Source organism: Mastacembelus armatus, chromosome 6 (assembly GCF_900324485.2).
Source record: "Mastacembelus armatus chromosome 6, fMasArm1.2, whole genome shotgun sequence".
NCBI classification, from domain to species: domain Eukaryota; kingdom Metazoa; phylum Chordata; class Actinopteri; order Synbranchiformes; family Mastacembelidae; genus Mastacembelus; species Mastacembelus armatus.
The window spans coordinates 13011610-13031242 of record NC_046638.1 but is presented as its reverse complement, the minus strand read 5'-3'; the positions used below and the strand labels follow the sequence as shown (position 1 = coordinate 13031242).

At 37.5% G+C, this 19633-nt stretch overlaps 1 protein-coding gene across 1 annotated transcript; it reads left to right on the top strand.

The window, feature by feature from the left end:
- Positions 1-1517: 1517 nt before the first annotated feature.
- On the top strand, positions 1518-19319 carry LOC113132822 (paired box protein Pax-6-like). Its single transcript, XM_026311181.1, has 14 exons — positions 1518-1527; positions 7454-7584; positions 7921-8136; positions 9117-9279; positions 11335-11427; positions 11556-11697; positions 11791-12031; positions 12229-12562; positions 13362-13514; positions 15548-15630; positions 16137-16287; positions 17495-17607; positions 18231-18372; positions 19234-19319. The coding sequence occupies exons 1-14, from the start codon at positions 1518-1520 to the stop codon at positions 19317-19319; spliced, it is 2058 nt and encodes a 685-aa protein (XP_026166966.1).
- The last annotated feature ends 314 nt before the right edge of the window (positions 19320-19633 follow it).

Here is a 19633-nt window from a genome sequence, read left to right as displayed (position 1 = left end):
TGTGAAAAGTGTGATGAAGTGTACTGTCATTCAATTTCTACATGCATTGATGACGACAGAGTTAAACCTTCCTTTCATAACAGTGCACCTTTTGGACTATAGTTATATAGATAGAATATGTAGGCTATGTTTTATCAATAATTATCTAATGTGTAATATTTTAGCAAAATAGTCTTTATAAGGGAATTAAAAACAAGAAACAAGCATCCTGGCAGGAAGTGAGCCTAGGACTTTTGCACCACACCACAAGACACCAACAGTTGCTTAATTATTAGCAGGCTAAATGTAAAAGTATTTGAAAAATATTTACAAAGAAAGCTCTAGCAGTTCTTCATCCTTAGGATTTTTTGTACAATACTAGTTTATGTCTGATAATTTAGATGAAAGCAAAGGCTAATCACAGGACTAGCTCTGCTCTGTCTAAATGATAGAAACTTTGTGTTCAGTGGGATTATTGTTAGGGTACAGCCAGAAATTAATACAGACTTTACAACAGCAATATTATGAAATAAAATAATTGTCTGCATTTGTCCATATGTTTAGGTAGCCTGTTTAACATTGTCTTATTTTCATTCATTCCATGATTTCTGAGGGTTCATGGGCAAGTGTGAGCGAATCTTCCTGTCGCTGGATCTGAAGCACTTAGAGTTTGGTATGGCATGGCTGTGTTCTATATGACTCAGTAGGTTGTCATGTCTGAAGACCAATATGAAATGTTTTATACAGTGTTGAAAATACAGTATTATCAGCAGCTGTGCAAAAGCTGTTCAGTTATATGTGTATAAAGAAAATCCAACCAGCAGTGAAACACATAAAATGCCTGAGAGTGGATTTTATCTTAAGGCACATCTCTTTGGTTTTGACATATAAACAAAATTGTGTGGTTTATTGTGTAATATATTCCAGAGAAACTAGAGAAAATATCTGTTTTCAGTTTAATTTATTTGAATTTACCATTAGAAAATGCAAAGACAAATCTCTGTTTATCAAGCACTTGGCAACAGTGGCAGGGAAAAATTGCCTTTAATAGAAGAAACTTTTGATTGAACAAGGATCAGGGTGGGCAGCTATCTGCCCTAAAACTAAATACATTTTAAAAAATCACATCTGAAATAGCTGTATGTAAAATAAATCCTAATGTTTTGGATATGAAGTTGCTGTGCATGAGTGAGAGCTGAAGTTCAAGTCTGTGTGCATATCTTTTTGGATATCAGTATGCATAAGCATATGAACCAATCAAACCATGACAAGCCATTCATTCTGACCAGGCAGTATAAAGGTTTCTTCACGTCACTGTTTTCTGCAAAGACCTGCAAACACAATTTAAAAAATACAAGAAATTTTATTTACCTCACTTTCTTCTCTCTGATTCAGTGTCCAGGGACACACAAAGATGCGTGCTGTGTTGTCCATGCTGTGTTGTCTATACTGTACATTAAAACACAGTAAAAGATACATTTTCTGTTTGTACAGATTACAGAAGTCAAACAAGCTGGGAGAGTGGCGTGGCCTCCATGATGCAAAACAGTGAGTTGCATTTCAAAATTGTTGTTAATATGAGTTATGCATTTGATGTGTATGAATAATTACTAATCAAAAATTTGGTAAAGAAACAGATGAGTGAGGACATGAGTTGAAGTCATTTTGGACATTCTAACTGAAGGATTGTGCTATGGGCCCATGTCAAATAAAATCAACCCACAACAAAAGCTACTTCCTTAAGCTGATACACAAGGACAAAAATAAACACAAACAATAACATTGTTTCACTAATAACAAGATAAAAAAGGAGCTACTGTACTTTCATTCGCCAGGTGAATGCATCATTCAAAATGAACTATGAGTTGCTCTGTAACTGCAGGATTTCTAAAAAGGGAACTGTTTATTAACAAATTTTCAAAAAAATAACAAATAAAAAAAGTTTGTCATTGACCATGCCTTATTTTATGAATTATTGGAATCGTAAGCACTGGCTGAAGTCACTGTAACAGTAAAAGCTCTCAAGTAAATGCAAATGAAAGAGTCTCTTTTCACTCCTATAAAACACAGGGTACTTTTACACCTACAAGCTCTAGTCTATTTAAATTGAACTGTAAATGATTTTCCTCTTGATGCAAATGTTTTTTGGTGTGAACACAATAATCAGATCATCTGGTGGAGGTATGGTCCTCCTGGTGAATAAGTGTAACAAACCAAAACCGGTCCATAAGCTATGTATCATGTGATTTGAGGGCTTTGAAGAAACAGCCAACCCACATAGGTCATTGTGAAATTGTCTCTTCTATGTCACAGAAACATGAAGTAGTCCAGCACACAGGATTTTCTACCTGTATTTACTTTTTTGTTCCGATGGCAGACACATCTGACCAATGAGTGGAGAGAATGCTCTTGCATGGTTTGAATTCAATTCAATTATTCATTTCAGTTTATTTGTATGGTGCCAAATCACAATAAAAATCATCCCAAGACATTTTACATAGAAACTCAACAAATCCCTTATGAGCAAGCACTTGGTGACTGAGGGAATCAAAAACTCCCTTTAACGGAAGAAACCTCCAGCAGTCCTGGGCTCAGTTTGGGCGGCCATCTGCCTCAACCGGTTCGGGTGAGTGGATAGAGGAGAGAGAAAAGAACAGCAACAATAAACAAGAAATAAATACTGTGCAGGTTGGTGGGGCCAGTAACTGCACCTCATCTCCAGGACCAGGGATACCTGCAGAGGGTACAGAGAAAGAGAGGACAGAGAGAGGGAGAGCACAAACAACAGGAGATGCATATTGGTACCCGTGAATTTTTCTCTGTGGAAAATACAAATTTACAAAGTCTTCAAAGCACCGATAGAGTGGCTATGCAAAGAAATATAACAACCCAAATTTTCTGCATTTTCAAATCAAATTCTGGGTTTTGTAACACGTGCAATGCATGATAGTTTTAGTCTTGTCTTTTATTCACTGACATCAAAATAATAATAATTGACCTCTGTGAAAGCAGTACATCACTAAAAAAAGGTCTGATAAGGAAATATCTTAGATTTTGTCACTGTCATGTCAATTTTGCAGCAAGCCATTGGTGAACAATGTGGCATATCACAATAATGGAGATCAAGTTGTAATATAATGGAATTATTATTTTGTGCAAACAGACTTATAGGGTACTTTTAATTCTGATCTCTTGATACAAATATAAAATGCAGATCTTCCTTCAAAAACCCAACTTTAGCTTTAGTAACTCTTCTATTATGTATTTAAATTTACATGAAATGAATCAGTCATTAAAGTTGTGGATTGGACTTAAATATCACAACAAATTATATTTAGTATAAAGTGAAAATGCTTAGATGTATAAATTTTTTGGTTGGGACTGACTAACCTAATTTCTTCAATTTCACTGCGGGACAAGAGGCCTGCTGTCTCCAATTACTTCTCTGTCTGTATGTTTTTTTTCTGTCTTGCATCTCTCCTTTGAACAGTATCGATCCTACATTACACTACTAATGTGCCTTGTGCCTTGCATTCATCTCTGGATTAGTTAAACAATGATGTTGTGCAACACACAATTTTAGGCAGGTTTTTATCTGGCAGTCAATGTCAGACTGGGTGCTATTATCATATCACTTCCAGTTTAATCAGTTCCCCATGGTGAAAATGGAGCAGCTTGAGGTTGTTGAGGAAAAACTAAATGTGAATACCAATATTTATTTGCTAAAACCATTATTTAGGTTATTAATTATTTGTTATTTACAGTTAATATATATTAATAATAAAATATAAGTTACTAATAAGTTAAGGTTAGGAATTAACTGTAATGAAAGTGGGTGCAGACAGTCTGAAGTGCACTGAGAGCTAACCTGTTTGTGTGTGTATGTGTGCTAAGCTTAGCTGTTATGAATATAAAATAGTTGTATAATAGTTGTGTAACAAGATCAGCAGAGTGGTATATGTTTTGCATAAACAAGAAATTCGACATCATGTTGCTGCTGTAGAGTCTTTAGGGTGTATCAGTACAGACATCAAACAGTTGCTGACATATTTATAAAGTGGTTCATTTTATAGTGTATTTGTTCTGTTATCTGACATCAGATACAAAAAATGGCACTGAGAAAACATGGAGTATGTGTGTATTTAAACACACTATGTGGTGACGGAGCAGAAGCACATATTACGGTGTGGGTGAGACTCATCTCATTGTGACAGGTTGTAGGTTCTAGAAAGTTACAGCAAGTATAATAATTATCACCATCATTATTATTATTCATTATCTATAGCTGCTTATTCTTAATAAGGGTCACGGCGCTCTCCCAGCTCTCTTTGGGCAAAAGGCAGTTCATCGCCAGCTCATCGCCGAATACACATTGTATGACTGAAATAGTAAAACACAATGGGCTAAAATATGTTCTGTTAATGAGGCTGCACCCCCAAGACAACTACTTGTTTCAGCAAATGCCTAAAACAACATATATTTACACTGAAGTGTATGTGTATATTCAAGTCCTCTAGCAGTTGTGTAATTGTGACAGAAGTAAGAAGTGGAATTCAGGATATTAGAGTGAGAAAACATAGGAAGAAACAAAACAGTTAACTTTAACACAGACTACAGGTGAATCAAAGTTTTTTTTATTACTTTTACAAATGGCCGTTGACCTGAACCAAGTTTAGTTATGTAACCATGATAATAACATTTCATTAACCTTTACTCATTTTAACGCAAACCATTATGTTTAGCCTAACTTAAAAAAGACATTATTGTGCTTAAACCTAACCAAATGTTAACTAAAGTATTGTCATATAAAAAAACATGAAAAACATGGAGCTGGTCTCAGGGTGTGTGTGTGTGTGTGTGTGTGTGTGTGTGTGTGTGCGTGTGCGTGCATGCGTGCGTGCGTGCCTTTGTGTGTGTGTGTGTGTGTGTTCGTGCGTTTGCATGTGTGTGTCTGTGTGTGTGTGTGTGTGTGTGTGAGAAAAAGAGAGAGAGAGAGAGAGACAGAGGGATCACAGCCAAATTGACTCCATATGTCCGTCGATTAATTGTGTGTCAGCAGAGGAAAGCTGGCTCCATTCCTCTGGGAAATGACGCTGTGATTAACATCTCTATGGCAAAACGATCAACCCCAAAACAAAAAGTGGATATGATGTGAGGCAGCATAAGGGAGACTTCGAGGTTGAAATAAGTCACCCTCACACCGACTGATGACAGCAGCTTCTACAGGGGCCATGACTCTTGCAATAATTTAATTAAGCAGAAGAGGAGCTCAAAGCCATGACACTGTGAGGTGCATTAGAAGGTAAACCCTTCTTTAGCAGGTTATTCATCTGTTTTTTTAGATGGAGTAGTTCAGTCTACTTCAGGAGGGTGGGGGTGGGGTTGGCGGGGTCTCTGTCCTCTATATGCATTTAAATGAATAAACAAGCAGACCCAGAGTAGGTTCATTTTCTTATTTAAATGAGCCAATCATTGCATCAATCACTAATTAAAAATGGTTAGCAATTATAAAGACATACATGAAATAAATGAACTTTTATATCCTATATCCACATCACATTTGATTTCACCAAACATAAACATAGGTCATATTTAATTACCTGAACAAATTATTGATGCTGTCAATTGTTTTGCAAGGACAGTCTAAAAACATGTGGGAATACAAAAGTAATGATCATGCTCAAACAAAATGAGTTAACCATGTTTCTTCTAGTTTTGAGATGACTATTAAAATATGATTAAAGTGTCATCTTTAATTATTTTTTAGTGTCAGGCAGTAAATTTCTGTTGTGTTGCAAGTAAGCTCTATTTTTAGACTAGTGAAGGTGGCTTTTAATATGCTTGCTTTTAATATGTTTTATTTTTTATTTATTTTTTTAAATTGCTGCTTATGTCGTAAAAGGTGTTTGTTGTGAAGTACACTGAGAGCTAACCTTCTGTTCTGCATCTAACTCTTCTGATACTGAGAAGATAGTATTTGTTGGCCTCAATTTTCAGTTTTCTTAAGTTGAACTGGGAGTAAAGTTGACGGAGGCTATATAACTGACTACATTGTGAGTGTTTCATAGCTTTGAAGCTTTTTTTAAGCTTAATGTCGGTGGCTGTGAGGGAACACGCCAGTCAAATTGCATGCTTTAACAATAAAAATACACATTTTCCTCTGTCATGTATCAGAATTATTGTCTGAGCGTTTGGACAGACCTTTTCTGACTCTTCATTCAAGTAGAGTGGGTTACCTTGAAGTTACTGAAAACTGTTTAAATAAAGTGAGGACATAAACTATTAAATGTAACATAAACTTTAAAAATAAACTATTGTTCAACTTTATGTTCAGTAACATAATTACCAGAAATGGCTTGATAAAATGTGAATTCTTGCAGTGTGTTTTCCAACATGCTAATATTATTATACACTTGTAGTCTGCAAAACCCACATCATTATATTCTGTGTGTGCAATTGTTGGCTGGCTGTATGATTTATTAATGTCACTTTGAGAGGTTTATAAATCTGCAATATGCTTTCCCCCTAGAGCCATCAATAGACAATATACAATTGATTCGGTGTTAATCCCTACTTAACCTGCACAGTGTCACAGCACAGACTATGGTCTGCTGCTGCATAGAGAAACAGGCCCAACCTGTTGATCAGCATGCAGAGCAATTCAATTCAATTCATTCAATTTAATTCAATTCAATTCAATCCAATTTTATGTGTACAGCACCAAGTCAAAATAAAAATCATCAAGACTCTTTACATAGAAGTCCAACAAATCCCTTATGAGGAGGTGGTGATTGTAAAGATCAAAAACTCCCTTTAACAGAATAAACCTCCAGGAGAACTGGGCTCAGTTTGGATCGTCTGCCTCGACCTGATTAAGAGAAAAGAATAGCAACAGTAAACAACAAACAATGTGCAGGTTGGTGGGACCAGTGTACCTGCGGAAGGTACAGAGGGAGGGAGGACATGAGACAGGGGATCCAACCAAAAAAACAAAGAGATGCCTAACTGCAGCGCTGATCATTTCCACACCTAGTGTTTAATCTTGCTCCCTCCTTAAACTGGAATTTGGCAGAAATGCTTAAATTGAACAGTTTGTTTTCAATGCCTAGTGTAAATGATAGTGTAGACATGATCCGTTCTTAAAATGGCATTGGCCCATCAGTAATCATTTTGTTATCCAGTCAAATTCATGTATTTGCAAATTTTTACATCTAAAGAAGCCAGATCATGACATTGATGTTAAAATCTACCAAGCACTATAAAGAAAGAAAGATTTTCCATATACTTCTATGTAAAAAACGACATGCTTTTGACCTAAGATAGTGTTTAATATACTTATCTCTAATCCTGTGTACTCTGTGTCCCTGCTCATTGAAACAGGCACATGCATATATGTGCCTGTTTCAATGTGGCTATCTCAAAAGCTGTTTTTACTTTTTTCTTTTTATTGTGTATGTTTGGCGTTTGTGTGCAGGCCACAGTGGAGTAAATCAGCTAGGAGGGGTCTTTGTCAATGGGAGACCGTTGCCTGATTCCACCAGGCAGAAAATAGTAGAGCTGGCACACAGTGGCGCTCGACCGTGTGACATATCCAGAATATTACAGGTAAACTTTTTTTTTTTTTTTAAAGTGGTTAATGTAAAAATGAATGGGTCACACGGAAAAATGCACAGGCAAAATGTTATGATGTATTATGTCCATATGATAGGATTAGCTTTGGGGGTTAAAACTGTACTGGTTATGTCTTTATTTATATTTAACTGTAGTGGCTCTGTGAATAAAATGACACTTCTAATCAGACATTGAGAAGTTAATTTGGTTGAGAACCTTTTAACCATTGCCACAATTACTCCCTCATCATCTAGCAAACAATTTTGGAAGTTTATATTGTTTTGCCCCAGGTATAATAATGTGTGTTATGTGCGCTGTTTTTCGTTCCAGGTGTCTAACGGCTGCGTAAGTAAGATCTTGGGTCGATATTATGAGACAGGTTCAATCCGTCCACGGGCCATAGGAGGGAGTAAACCCAGGGTGGCCACTCCAGAGGTGGTAGGAAAGATTGCTCAGTACAAGAGAGAGTGTCCATCCATTTTTGCTTGGGAGATCAGAGACCGGCTGCTGGCAGAAGGAGTCTGCACCAATGACAATATACCTAGTGTAAGACCTTAAAGATTTGTAAATACAATACAATCATTTGTGCAATGGAAGCTAGCCAAAAGCCTAGATTCATCATGAAAACGTTGCATATAATAGCTGATTTTGTTAGGCAGATGCAATGTTAACACATTGAACTTTAACATTTAGCTTGTTTTAACTGCACATGTATCAAACAGCCATTACACTTATATTAATCCTCTGGAGCATATGGACCTTGTTGTGGCCTATTTTAATTTTATATTTTTAAAATATTATCAAAAATGTGCCCCTGGTTTGGGCTGATTTTACACTAAACTATGAATTAACTTTTACATCACAAATGGCATATGACAAACACATGAATAGTAGTCTATGGTAGGCTCAGAAAGGTCTGCACACATTTCTCTATGGGGAATAGTAAGACTAAATTTGTATAGCTCAATTCATGAATGGATATAGAGCAATGCACTATTTGTTTCCAAATACTAATGGCTGGCACAAACGTACAGATTGTAATTTACATATTTATAATGTCAACAAGATGCTTTCACTTTTACATAATTATATCACTTTTACATGTACCAGAATCAACAGGCTAGAGCCTCTTTTTCCCTCTTCACAGTTGCAAGTGCTTGTTCATTGGACGTTGTTGAGAATATTTTTGGGTTTATATGTAAAGTGCCTTGAGATGATTTGGATGTTTCTCCAGTTAATATTATTCTGATGTAGTGACCTGTCATTTCAGAGACAACTCATTTGCATTCACCAATGTCTAGCTGGCTAAATATTAACAGATACACTGAAACAGTAAACAGCTGCTTCCCAACATTATGTATTATATTTGTAAGGGTACCTAATGGTACACTAGCTACAGTGGGTCATAAAAGCTTTGCTTTGGTTTTGACAGTGTTTGCGTTCTTAGATTGTATCCACCTACCTACACCTACTTTCCCTACAAATGAATTGCTGTTATATAATTATGTTGTTGTGTTTATCACCAGGTTTCATCAATAAATCGAGTGCTCAGGAACCTTGCCAGTGATAAGCAGCAGACAGGCACAGTAGGAGCTGAAGGGATGTTTGACAAACTCAAGATGCTCAATGGACAAACCACATGGGGAGGACGCTCAGGGTGGTACACTGGAACTACACTAACTACCAACGGTAAGACATTAACTCATATTACTACTACCACATTATTTCTTTAATTCTAATAATCAGTTATCAATGCTGAGACTATCCAGGACTTATCTTTCCAAAACCAAACATGCAAACACTAGTACTGTTTCCATGCTGAGTACATGTGGGTGAGAAAGACTAATTGTTGTAATTTGGGTGACAGTAATGCAAATAAACACAGACCAGTATAGATAAACACACACCTCTGTAAAGTCCGACAAATATATAGCATATATAACACCATAAATCTTTAGATACTACATCACACTAAATACTTGTAACTTTTATGAGTTGTGAGGTGAATTGTCATTTTATTTTTTTTATGAGTTTTATAATTTTTTAAAAATAATCCAGCGCTTGTGTAAATTATAAAACTTTCTCAAAATCCATGTTATACAGGACAGAGAATTCTGAATTGACAAAACCTTTTCTTTACCGTTTTTTGTTTTCAATGTGTTCCTCCCTGGGATTACAATAGTGAAGCAAAGTCTTGCTATACTACCACAGTTGCTGCCTCCCCATCGGTCTATAACGTGTGTGTGTGTGTGTGTGTGTGTGTGTGTGTGTGTGTGTGTAGAGATGGGAGAGGGGGCATCTGCTCCCATTTGTGTTTCTTTCTGCCTGACTGACTGTGACACTGAGCAATGGCTTCATTCTGTTTTGCAGTCACTGTCTGCTGGGGATAATGAATAATTAGGCTAGCACCACAAATAACATGAGTTCCACAGGGAGCTGGAGTCAAGCTCCTGTCTGCTCAAAGATCACGTGTTGAAGATCTCTACTTTGCAGCACCTTGTACCTTCACTTAATATTTAAGTACTGCATAATGCAGCCATTCTTTTTATTATCGTTAATGTGCCTGAGACAAAGCTTCTCCAAATATGCAAAAACTACTAATTTGATGAAATAAAGTATGATGTATTAAAAAGAAAAATAATAGTGTAACCGCATAGTCAAGATAAAAAATGCAGTAAAAAAGATATTAAACGAATTAATGGGTGTGTAACACTGTGACTAAAACATAAGTAGATATATGATGTTAAAATTGTAAAACCTCAAATCAATCTCATAATATAAATCCAAAATTTAGTCTAAAACCAAAGCAGCAACATACGTTACTTATATTAATTTAACAATGGTAACTGACCAATAATGCTGCCCAGCTGTATGGCATTTGAGGCAATAACATCTGAACAGAAATGAGGACACTGAAAGTAAATAGGTATTTTTTCAGTTTCAATTTAAAATTTTTCAGTTTTATTTATGTATTTTTCAGTTTCAGTTCTGGCACAAAAGTCTCATGGGGGCGGGTGTTACAGCAACGGCTAAACTATGGACAAGTTTTACATGAATAATGTGGTTAAACATTTGGCTTGTGAAACATGTAGCTACAGTAGAAAGAAATCAACATGTCACAGACAAATATTGCAGATAATCACAGACTGCTTGTGACCCCCATCCAGGAACTGTGACTGAAGAATGCACAACGTGAACGTTACCTTTCCTACCTTCATTTCCTCAAAATGCAAGTTTTACAAACCTACCTTTCTAAAACTACAGGCACTAATTCAGTGTCTATTTTCTTTAACTGTAACTGAAAAATGAGAACTGAAAAAAAAACAGAAAATTGAAACAGAAAAATGTAAAATTGTAAAAATGTATAATTGAAATAGAGAAATAGAAAATTGAAACAGAAAATTTTTAAATTGAAACTGAAAAAAATGAGACTTGAAACTGAAAAAATACTTTTTTTTTTCAGTGTCCTCATTTCATGTTTGTTTTTAATATTTTCAAATCTCATTCCATACAGTTGGTCCATGCATAAAGTAAAGAATAGGGCCCAGAATGCTTCCATTAGAAACACAATGAATATCAAGTGTCTGACATAAAATCACCTAATCACCTAAAAAGTATGAAGAAAACCAGTCCAGTAGAGAGGTATCCATTTGCCAAATGTAAATTAATTTACATGCATTATTGTTACTGTAGACTCTTTAGTTGTCATGGGGTGAGTCTTGATTTCCGGTTTTGTGTGTTTAGCGCCGCGTGGCAGAGTTGTTGTTGCCTGTCCTGCCGCCAAGAGACGGAGTTTTGTGTTCGCCTGCCCGCTGTGTAGCGGAGTTGTTGTTGCCTGTAGCTGAGCCTGGTGTGTCCAGGATAATAATAAAGAACTGTGTCCTGCACTGGGGTCCTCTCCTCTCCTCCTTCATCACACACCATCCACCATAACAGAATGCTCCAACCATACATGGTTCCAACAGACACTGAGGGGAGGACCCTGAAGGGGAGACTTATTGTGGGGCTCCTCCGACTGTTTGCCGCTCGCCTGCACACCCCTGAGGATTATGAGGAGGCAATTGACCTGTGCTCCTGGTTGGTGCAGGAGTTTCGGCACCCTCCTCAGTACGTGTTGGAGGGAAGAGCAGCCATGTTTTCTTCTCCACCCTTCACGCCACATTGAGGATGTGCCTGACAGCGTGTCTCCCCATCCACGAGGCTAGGCAGTGGTGCCTGGCCTCACTTCAACCCCTGGCTAGCCTGCTACCAGAGGCCCTGGCTAGCTCTCCAGGCCAGCAGTCTCGGCAATGACACCGCCGCCCAAAGAAACACCCTGAGCCGCAAGTCTCGCTGCCTGATCTGCCAGTCTCTCTGCCGGATTCCCTCAGCGCTGCCCAGCCAGAGTCAGCGCAGGCCTGGTGACTCTCCGCTGCCTGAAGAGGCAACATCTAGAACCTCAGTGCGCCAATGACAGCATCCCCGTTGAAGTTCCTCCCCAGCTGCATGAGCCTCAGTGTGCCGACGACAGTGTCCCCGCTGAGGTTCCTCTCCAGCATCGAGAACTTCGGTGTGCCAATGACAGCGTCCCTGCTGAGGTTCCTGCGCTGTTGAGCCAGAGTCCAGCACTGTCGAGCCAGAGTCCAACGCTGTGCCTAGCGCTGCTCCACCAGAAAGACCCTAGATCTTAACTTGCCTGGAGGGTCGTCCGCCAGAGAGACGCCAAACCTATGCCTGCCTGAAGGGTCGTCCACCAGAGAGACCCCAGACCTATGCCTGCCTGAAGGGTCGTCCACCAGAGAGACCCCAGACCTATGCCTGCCTGAGGGGTCGTCCGCCAGAGAGACCCCAGACCTATGCCTGCTGGAGGGGTCGCCCACCGGACCGATCCTGGACTCTTGCCTGCCCAAGGGGTCATCCTTCAGAATCGCCCCCCCACCTACATTTGCTTTAGGGGTTGACCTCCAGAGTGACCCTGGACTCTGCCATGACAGTGACTCATTTTGCCTGGTGGGGTGTCCTGGCAGAGGACTCTCGAAATTGAACTTGCTCCCCGTCCACCCACCCTTGTCTCTGTTATTTGGTTTTGATGTTTATTTTGGTATTTGAGTTCCAGTCGGTTGCCTATGGTAGGTAGCTTTATGTTTGTTAGTATCACCTGTGTTCTAGTGGTCCTTTGTTGCTTGTCTGTTTATACACCTTGAGTTTCTTTGTTCATTGTTGGAACATTGGTTGATGTTACTGATGTTTAACGCTAACGTTAGTTCATTCGTTTGGATAGGAGAGTTTTATGTATTTATTGCAGAGTGGCAGAGTTGTTGTTGCCTGTCCTGCCACCAAGAGACGGAGTTTTGTGTTCGCCTGCCCGCTGTGTACCAGAGTTGTTGTTGCTTGTAACTGAGCCTGGTGTGTCCAGGCTAATAATAAAGAACTGTGTCCTGCACTTGCGTCCTCTCCTCTCCTCCTTCATCACACACCATCCGCCATAATATCAGTACATTTTGCTAGGCTATAATATAGTAAAAATATGTTTAATGAAATGATAATGAAGTATTTTTTCTTAATGTCATTATTTATTATATTGTTAGTGACATGTATTTTTACATGATTATGTAATGTTTTGTATTCTAATGTATTTTCTTCACTATGCAGTAAAATGCAAAAAACGTCAGAAGACTATATCTGAGCAAAGCTGCTCTAACACCACCAATATTTGACTTGTTTGTTGCTTTGTTCCTTTTTTATACCTCTATTTTTTCTTGATGCCTTCTGCTCTTCCATCCCTGGTACAGAGTGTCCACAGGCAGAGCAAGGGGAGAACATCATATCAGTTAGTTCCAATGGTGAAGATTCAGAGGAGACTCAGATAAGACTTCAGCTAAAGAGGAAACTGCAGAGAAACAGAACATCTTTCACACAGGACCAGATAGAAGCACTAGAGAAAGGTAAGTGTTGTTAAACAGCAAATCAAATCAGCTGCGTAGATATCATGACATTAGAATATACACCCACATAGTAGTTGTAGAAAATGTTAAACAGTGAACTATGCAGTGTTTTCTTCATAAACTGTATAGTTTATGATGTTTTCTGTAGTTGAAATGTGACTAAAGTGTGGAAAACATCAGATTCACATTGTACTAATGAGGCAACTATAGGGAATGTTTGGTCTTCAACCTTCTAACCTTGTCAACAATGATTTCAACTATAAGTAAAATGTCTCCCATCATAGCATAGCATAATGCATAGGCTTCCACATTAAGACCTATGACAGTTTAGCCAGTTTTGAATTGATCCAATTGAAAATGCTTCACTTTCCAATCAAATTTAATTCAATTCAATTCAGTTCAAATCAATTCAATTCGATTCAATGTCAAACATGTCTACTGTTTCCTAGGACATTTGTATTGTAACTTTTATCTTATGTTATAGTGTGTTACTGTGTTCATGTTTAGACTGTTGTCATATTTATTTTGTACTGAAATGCATTTACTGGAAAACAAGCGTGTTTTTTTACTAAATCATCTGTTAGCAGTGGTTTCAAATTAGGAGAGCAGTGTGTCACATGATGCATACATGCTGACTGATCTGGGCTGACAGACTGAATTGATGCGCAGCAGATGTTTTTTCAGACTTCAACCTTGTCAATAAAGGACTAATAACACGATTGAGAGTGAAGATGTTTATCTAATTCTTTCTATAAAAGTGAATAAGTGGATCCCAATCTATTATTCTAAATTCTATTATTCTAAATACTAATACCCATAAACATCTAACGCCTTCTCTTCTCTTAAACAGTTATTTTCCAAAATCTCTGTAATTATGGGTAATGTTTTGACCTCTTAAATTCTGCTAGCATTAGATCCACCAACACTCCCTTTATTGTCTTGTTATATCACAGTCATGTGGACATATAGTATTTCTGTTATGGCTGTTATAGATAAATCCTATAGTACATATAGTATTTCTGTTGATTTGGTTCATGATTTGGTTTTTTAATGGCTTTGTTATGGTCAATTAGGATGTCCCTGTCAATGCAGCAATAGCAGAAGAACTAAGAACCCTCCTTCACATCAGGCAACATGGGTTCAATTTGGCGAATTATCACTCAATTTTGGCATATGCCTCCCCCAAAAATCTAATTTTGAAAATACAGACTGCACACATTAGTGAAACAATCTTAATACGATCTGTACACTCAGTAGTAAATAGTACAGTTCTAAATACAGCTATAAAAACTACAGAATGTTTTATTGGTGCTTCAGATTCATAATTGTCAGCCTATATAAAGGAATAGCGTGGATAGTTTACTCCATTGTAAGGCTTGTAGAATCACTACAGAGCCTCCAGGCAACTCATCTTCATTTCAAGGGCATTTATTCATCCATTATCCATACCCACTTATTCCTATTTAGGGTCACAGGGATCTGCTGGAGCCTATCCCAGCTCTCTTTGGATGAAAGACACCCTGGACAGGTCACCAGTCCATCACAGGGCCACACATAGAGACACACAACCACACACACTCACTCCTATGGGCAATTTGGAATCAACAATCAACCTAACGTACATATGTCCGACTATGGGAGGAAACCTGACATGGCACTTTATCATGTTTGCTCTAATGTGAGGGCATCTTTGTGTTCATGTATTTTTGCTCTACTTTACAATCTCTTTCTCATCTCATAAGGGATCATTTGGAGTGTTTTTTTTTTTTTTTAAAGGATCTCGTTCCGATGCCTCGTTCCTTAAACGTATCTCTTTTTTACGTGGCAACAAATTACAATTTGGAGGTTAAAAGCTTGGCAATTGAGTGGTTGGTGAAGATACATCTGGTAAAGTCCATATCAAAGCCCCTCACACCATTTCAAGCTGCATCATTATTATCATTACTTTATTTTTACAGATGGGATGTATATCAGTTAGATGCAGCACAATTATTTTTACTATTACAACATAACACAGTATGTTTTTGTTCCAGAATTTGAAAGGACTCACTATCCAGATGTGTTTGCCCGAGAACGTCTTGCCAACAAAATAGACCTTCCAGAGGCAAGAATACAGGTAGGTTCCAATATTTGTTATCTTAGGCTTAATAAGTCATTGTCTGTCTGTATAATTGTGTGTTATAATGTAGGTTTTTGTGAAATAACATCTTTATTAAAACATTGTTAGTAATGATCAGTTAATATAACTTGGTTGAAGTTATACCATAAAACACTTCAGTTATTATAAGTCTATGTTAAAGCAATACCTGACCTGTCAACATGTTACTTACTGCTGTGATTGTTCCTTCTGCAAAAAATACAAAGGTTTCAGCAGTCTGATTTAGAAATACAATTAGGAATCATCATTTTAAGTTGTGTTGTTAATGTGTTGTACTGTTATAGAGAACAAAGACTTAAAATGAACTCTCTTTCAGCCAGTTTGGATAGGAAGAAGAATTACACCAAGCAATAAGCCTCTCGGGTTTTAAAATGGACATGTCAATATTTTTTAAGCTAAATATGAACCTGTCCTTTAACCTTAAAAAACAATATTTTCTTTCTTTCCTATTCTTGGATGTGTAGGTTTGGTTTTCCAACAGACGAGCAAAGTGGAGAAGAGAGGAGAAGATGAGAAACCAACGGCGTCATGTGTCTAGTTCCTCCAACCATATTCCGATCAGCAGCAGCTTCAACACCAGTGTTTACCAGCCTCTACCACAGCCTACTACACCAGGTACCATTCAGGACATTAATTTATTAGTATACATACTACACATTTTACTGGCCCTTGTAAGTATAACTTATCAATATGGTTTTACTATGGAAGCCTAGTATGGCTGTGTTTGCAGTTATTTTTAAAGCCTTTACACCCAGTTATTTTGTTATCTCAAAAGAACTGGAGAATAATCAAGGGATAGTTTTTTGCTGCATTTATATATCATTAGAGCAGACAGTATCATTTTAGACTAATTAAAGATGAGAGGCTGACCAATTCCCATTTGTCTGCTTCAGCCTCAAATAGTCTGTAAAATAGCCGAGAGAGAGACATGACAGAAATCAGGTGTGATCACATGAATCAGCCACTCATTTCCAAGTTCTTTGTAATTATTCTGTGATCCTGAGAAAACAAAGCATGACAAATTACAAAAAGAAGCTGTGTGTTAGCAGTATAAAAAATAATTAGGCTACAAGAAGATTGTTCTCAGCTTCCACAGTTTAATAGTGCACCAAAGCATTATACTTTTAGGACGTGTCAGGCACATTTATCACAGTAGAAAAAGCACAGGTAGTACCGATAACACAATGGCAAGCTCGGTTTTAGTCAAGTGTCCCAGTAAAATTTAAAAGACAAAAGTTTAAGCCAGTACATGCAACACTAGGAACCTGAAAATTAAGCAGCTATGAATAAATCTAATTTCTTACTGTGACATGTCAAAATGGCTTTTATTAAAATGCCAGTTTACATTGTCTATAGTCACAGCATTCATATAATGACCCTGATTAGTATCTGGATATCAAACATTTTGTTTCATAATATTTTATACTTTTATATTATATATATACCTGTACTATTAGTAGTACCAACAAAAACATGTCTATAGAGAATATATAAATTTGTAGAAGCTGTGAGCTACCAAAAGTGGGTATTAAGATACATTTGTACTCATGCTCTGCTTAGATGTTAAATGGTTTTTGAGTAGAATCTTAAAATGATAAATAGAAAGAATTTTTGTTTTTGCATGGGTATTTAAACAACATGTACAATATAATTTTGTTATTGGGTCTTGCACTGTAGTAGAAATTGTATCAAAATAGTTAGATATAGTTTCACAGGGGAAAACATCAAAAGCAAAATTCTATAGAAAGTCTTCAGACTACTCGTGTGCACCTCGGACACTGGACAAATCTCTGTTTCCTCAATTTCCTTTTCTCTGTTTTTCTGTTGTCCTTCTCAATAGGAGCAATGTTGGGAAGGTCAGATCCAGTTATGTCCAACAGTTACAGTCTCCCAGCCATGCCAAGCTTCAGTATGGCTGCCAGCCTGCCTATGCAAGTAAGATTGTTTTACAAGATAGAAAAACAGAACCTAGCCAGTGTACAAGCACTGGAACACTGAGAATAAGACATTGCATCTTCATGTGTGCTATTATCTGGCTTCAGGCTGGGCTGGATGATTTAAATATGAACACCTTTGTGGGAATGAGTGATCTTGACTAACTAACTCTGGAAGTATTAGTTACTGGTCCCTTAAACTACGCAGAGTCTTGAACCACTCCCCCTCATATTATGGATGAATCAGGTGGACCTGGCACAAAGGCTTCACAACAACTACAACAATGACAACAAAAGAAGCAAACGAACAAACAGAGGCTTGTCCACCGAAGGAACTGAGCCTGCCTCCAACACTATTGGAACAAGAATTGCTTTTTGTGGGAATGCTCTGCGTCAGTAAAATTAATCAAATACGCCCAACATACAACACAAGAACTGCAAATTCAAGCTCTTGTGCACTGACTGCACTAAGTCATGGTGATTGCCCCTTGATTAAATTGTTACAAAATGTTAGGCAGTCTCTTGACCCTAATATGGCTCATTGACCATAACCTTTGCTGTATGAAAATAAGGCTATTAAATAAATTAAAATTCTGCTATATTAATGTCAATTTATGTTTCCAGGCACCGAGCCAAACCTCTTATTCCTGCATGCTGCCCACAAGCTCCACTGTAAATGGAAGAAATTATGAGACATATACCTCAACACACATGCAGCCACACATCAACAGCCAGTCAATGACGCCCTGTGCAACATCATCAACAGGTAGGAAGTTACTCATTGGCTACTGTTTGATACGCTACATTCCCTCCACCTTACCTTTTCCTGTATATATATATTTAGATGAGACAGGGCAGAAATTCATACTGATTTTTCAATTTTGTGTCAAATTTCTTACACACAAACAAAATTATGATTAATGATGTATTGTACCAGTAAAACATGGCGTCTTGTATTGTGTGAATATTTCCCTGAAAAATTCTCAGAACAAGCATATAAAAGAGTTATAATATTAATATATTATAGAATATTATAATGTAATGTATGCACATTTTACAAACATTTTGTTTTTTTCATGGTTGCTGTCCATTTACAAAATTAATAGGTATCCAACATAAAGCTAAGTAAGTAAGATATAAAGAGAAAATCTGAGAATATTAAACTTTGATAGGTTACACTACTTGAACACTTACACCCTCCTAAAACCCCTAATCCCTGAAAAGCTGTTAATTCTGATTTGTCACATTTATTGAGAACAAATCTTCACTTGGTGATCAAATCCAAAGGCTCAATAATAATTCTTTACTGACTCATGGTGCAGACCTATTTTACATCCTCACGAACCTGTCCTGTACTTTGTTTAAGGTGTTTTAAAGACGTTGAGTTTCGTTAATTCACAATGTCCCATGGAGACTTTCTTCAGTTCTAAAGACTTGCACCTGCTTCTATGCCAGTTAAAAAATTTGGCCACACTTCCTCATTCAATTAAGAAAGTCTGTCCAAACCTTTACTGGTAGTACATATTTGGAGCTGGGCTGCCTCTAAAATTTGTTTTGCATTCAGTGAAAAAATACCTTCAAAACTTCTACAGTTATATATGTCTTATAAATGTCCTCCTTTTACCAGGCCTGATTTCCCCTGGTGTCTCAGTTCCAGTCCAAGTTCCAGGAAATGAAGCGGACATGTCACAGTACTGGCCACGTCTGCAGTGATGTCCTTTCTCACAGAAACTGTTCATGCCTGCAGCATTTAAAAGAAGTGATGCAGCAACAGGATTCTTTGGGACATCGAAGCATGTTTGTCCCTGCTTGAATGTCAAGACAATGACTGAAACAGACTACACAGCAGTTAAATAATATTAAGATATGGCTCTCATCAATGCTTGTCAGAAAAAGATGAGCAGGAGTCTAAGTACTCTTCCTACTATGGATTTAATATTAAAGTAAACCAGGACAATTTCAGCAACAAATGAATGAAAGGTCTTAAGGAGTCCCGTCTGCACATTATTTCTATCTACTTCCATTAA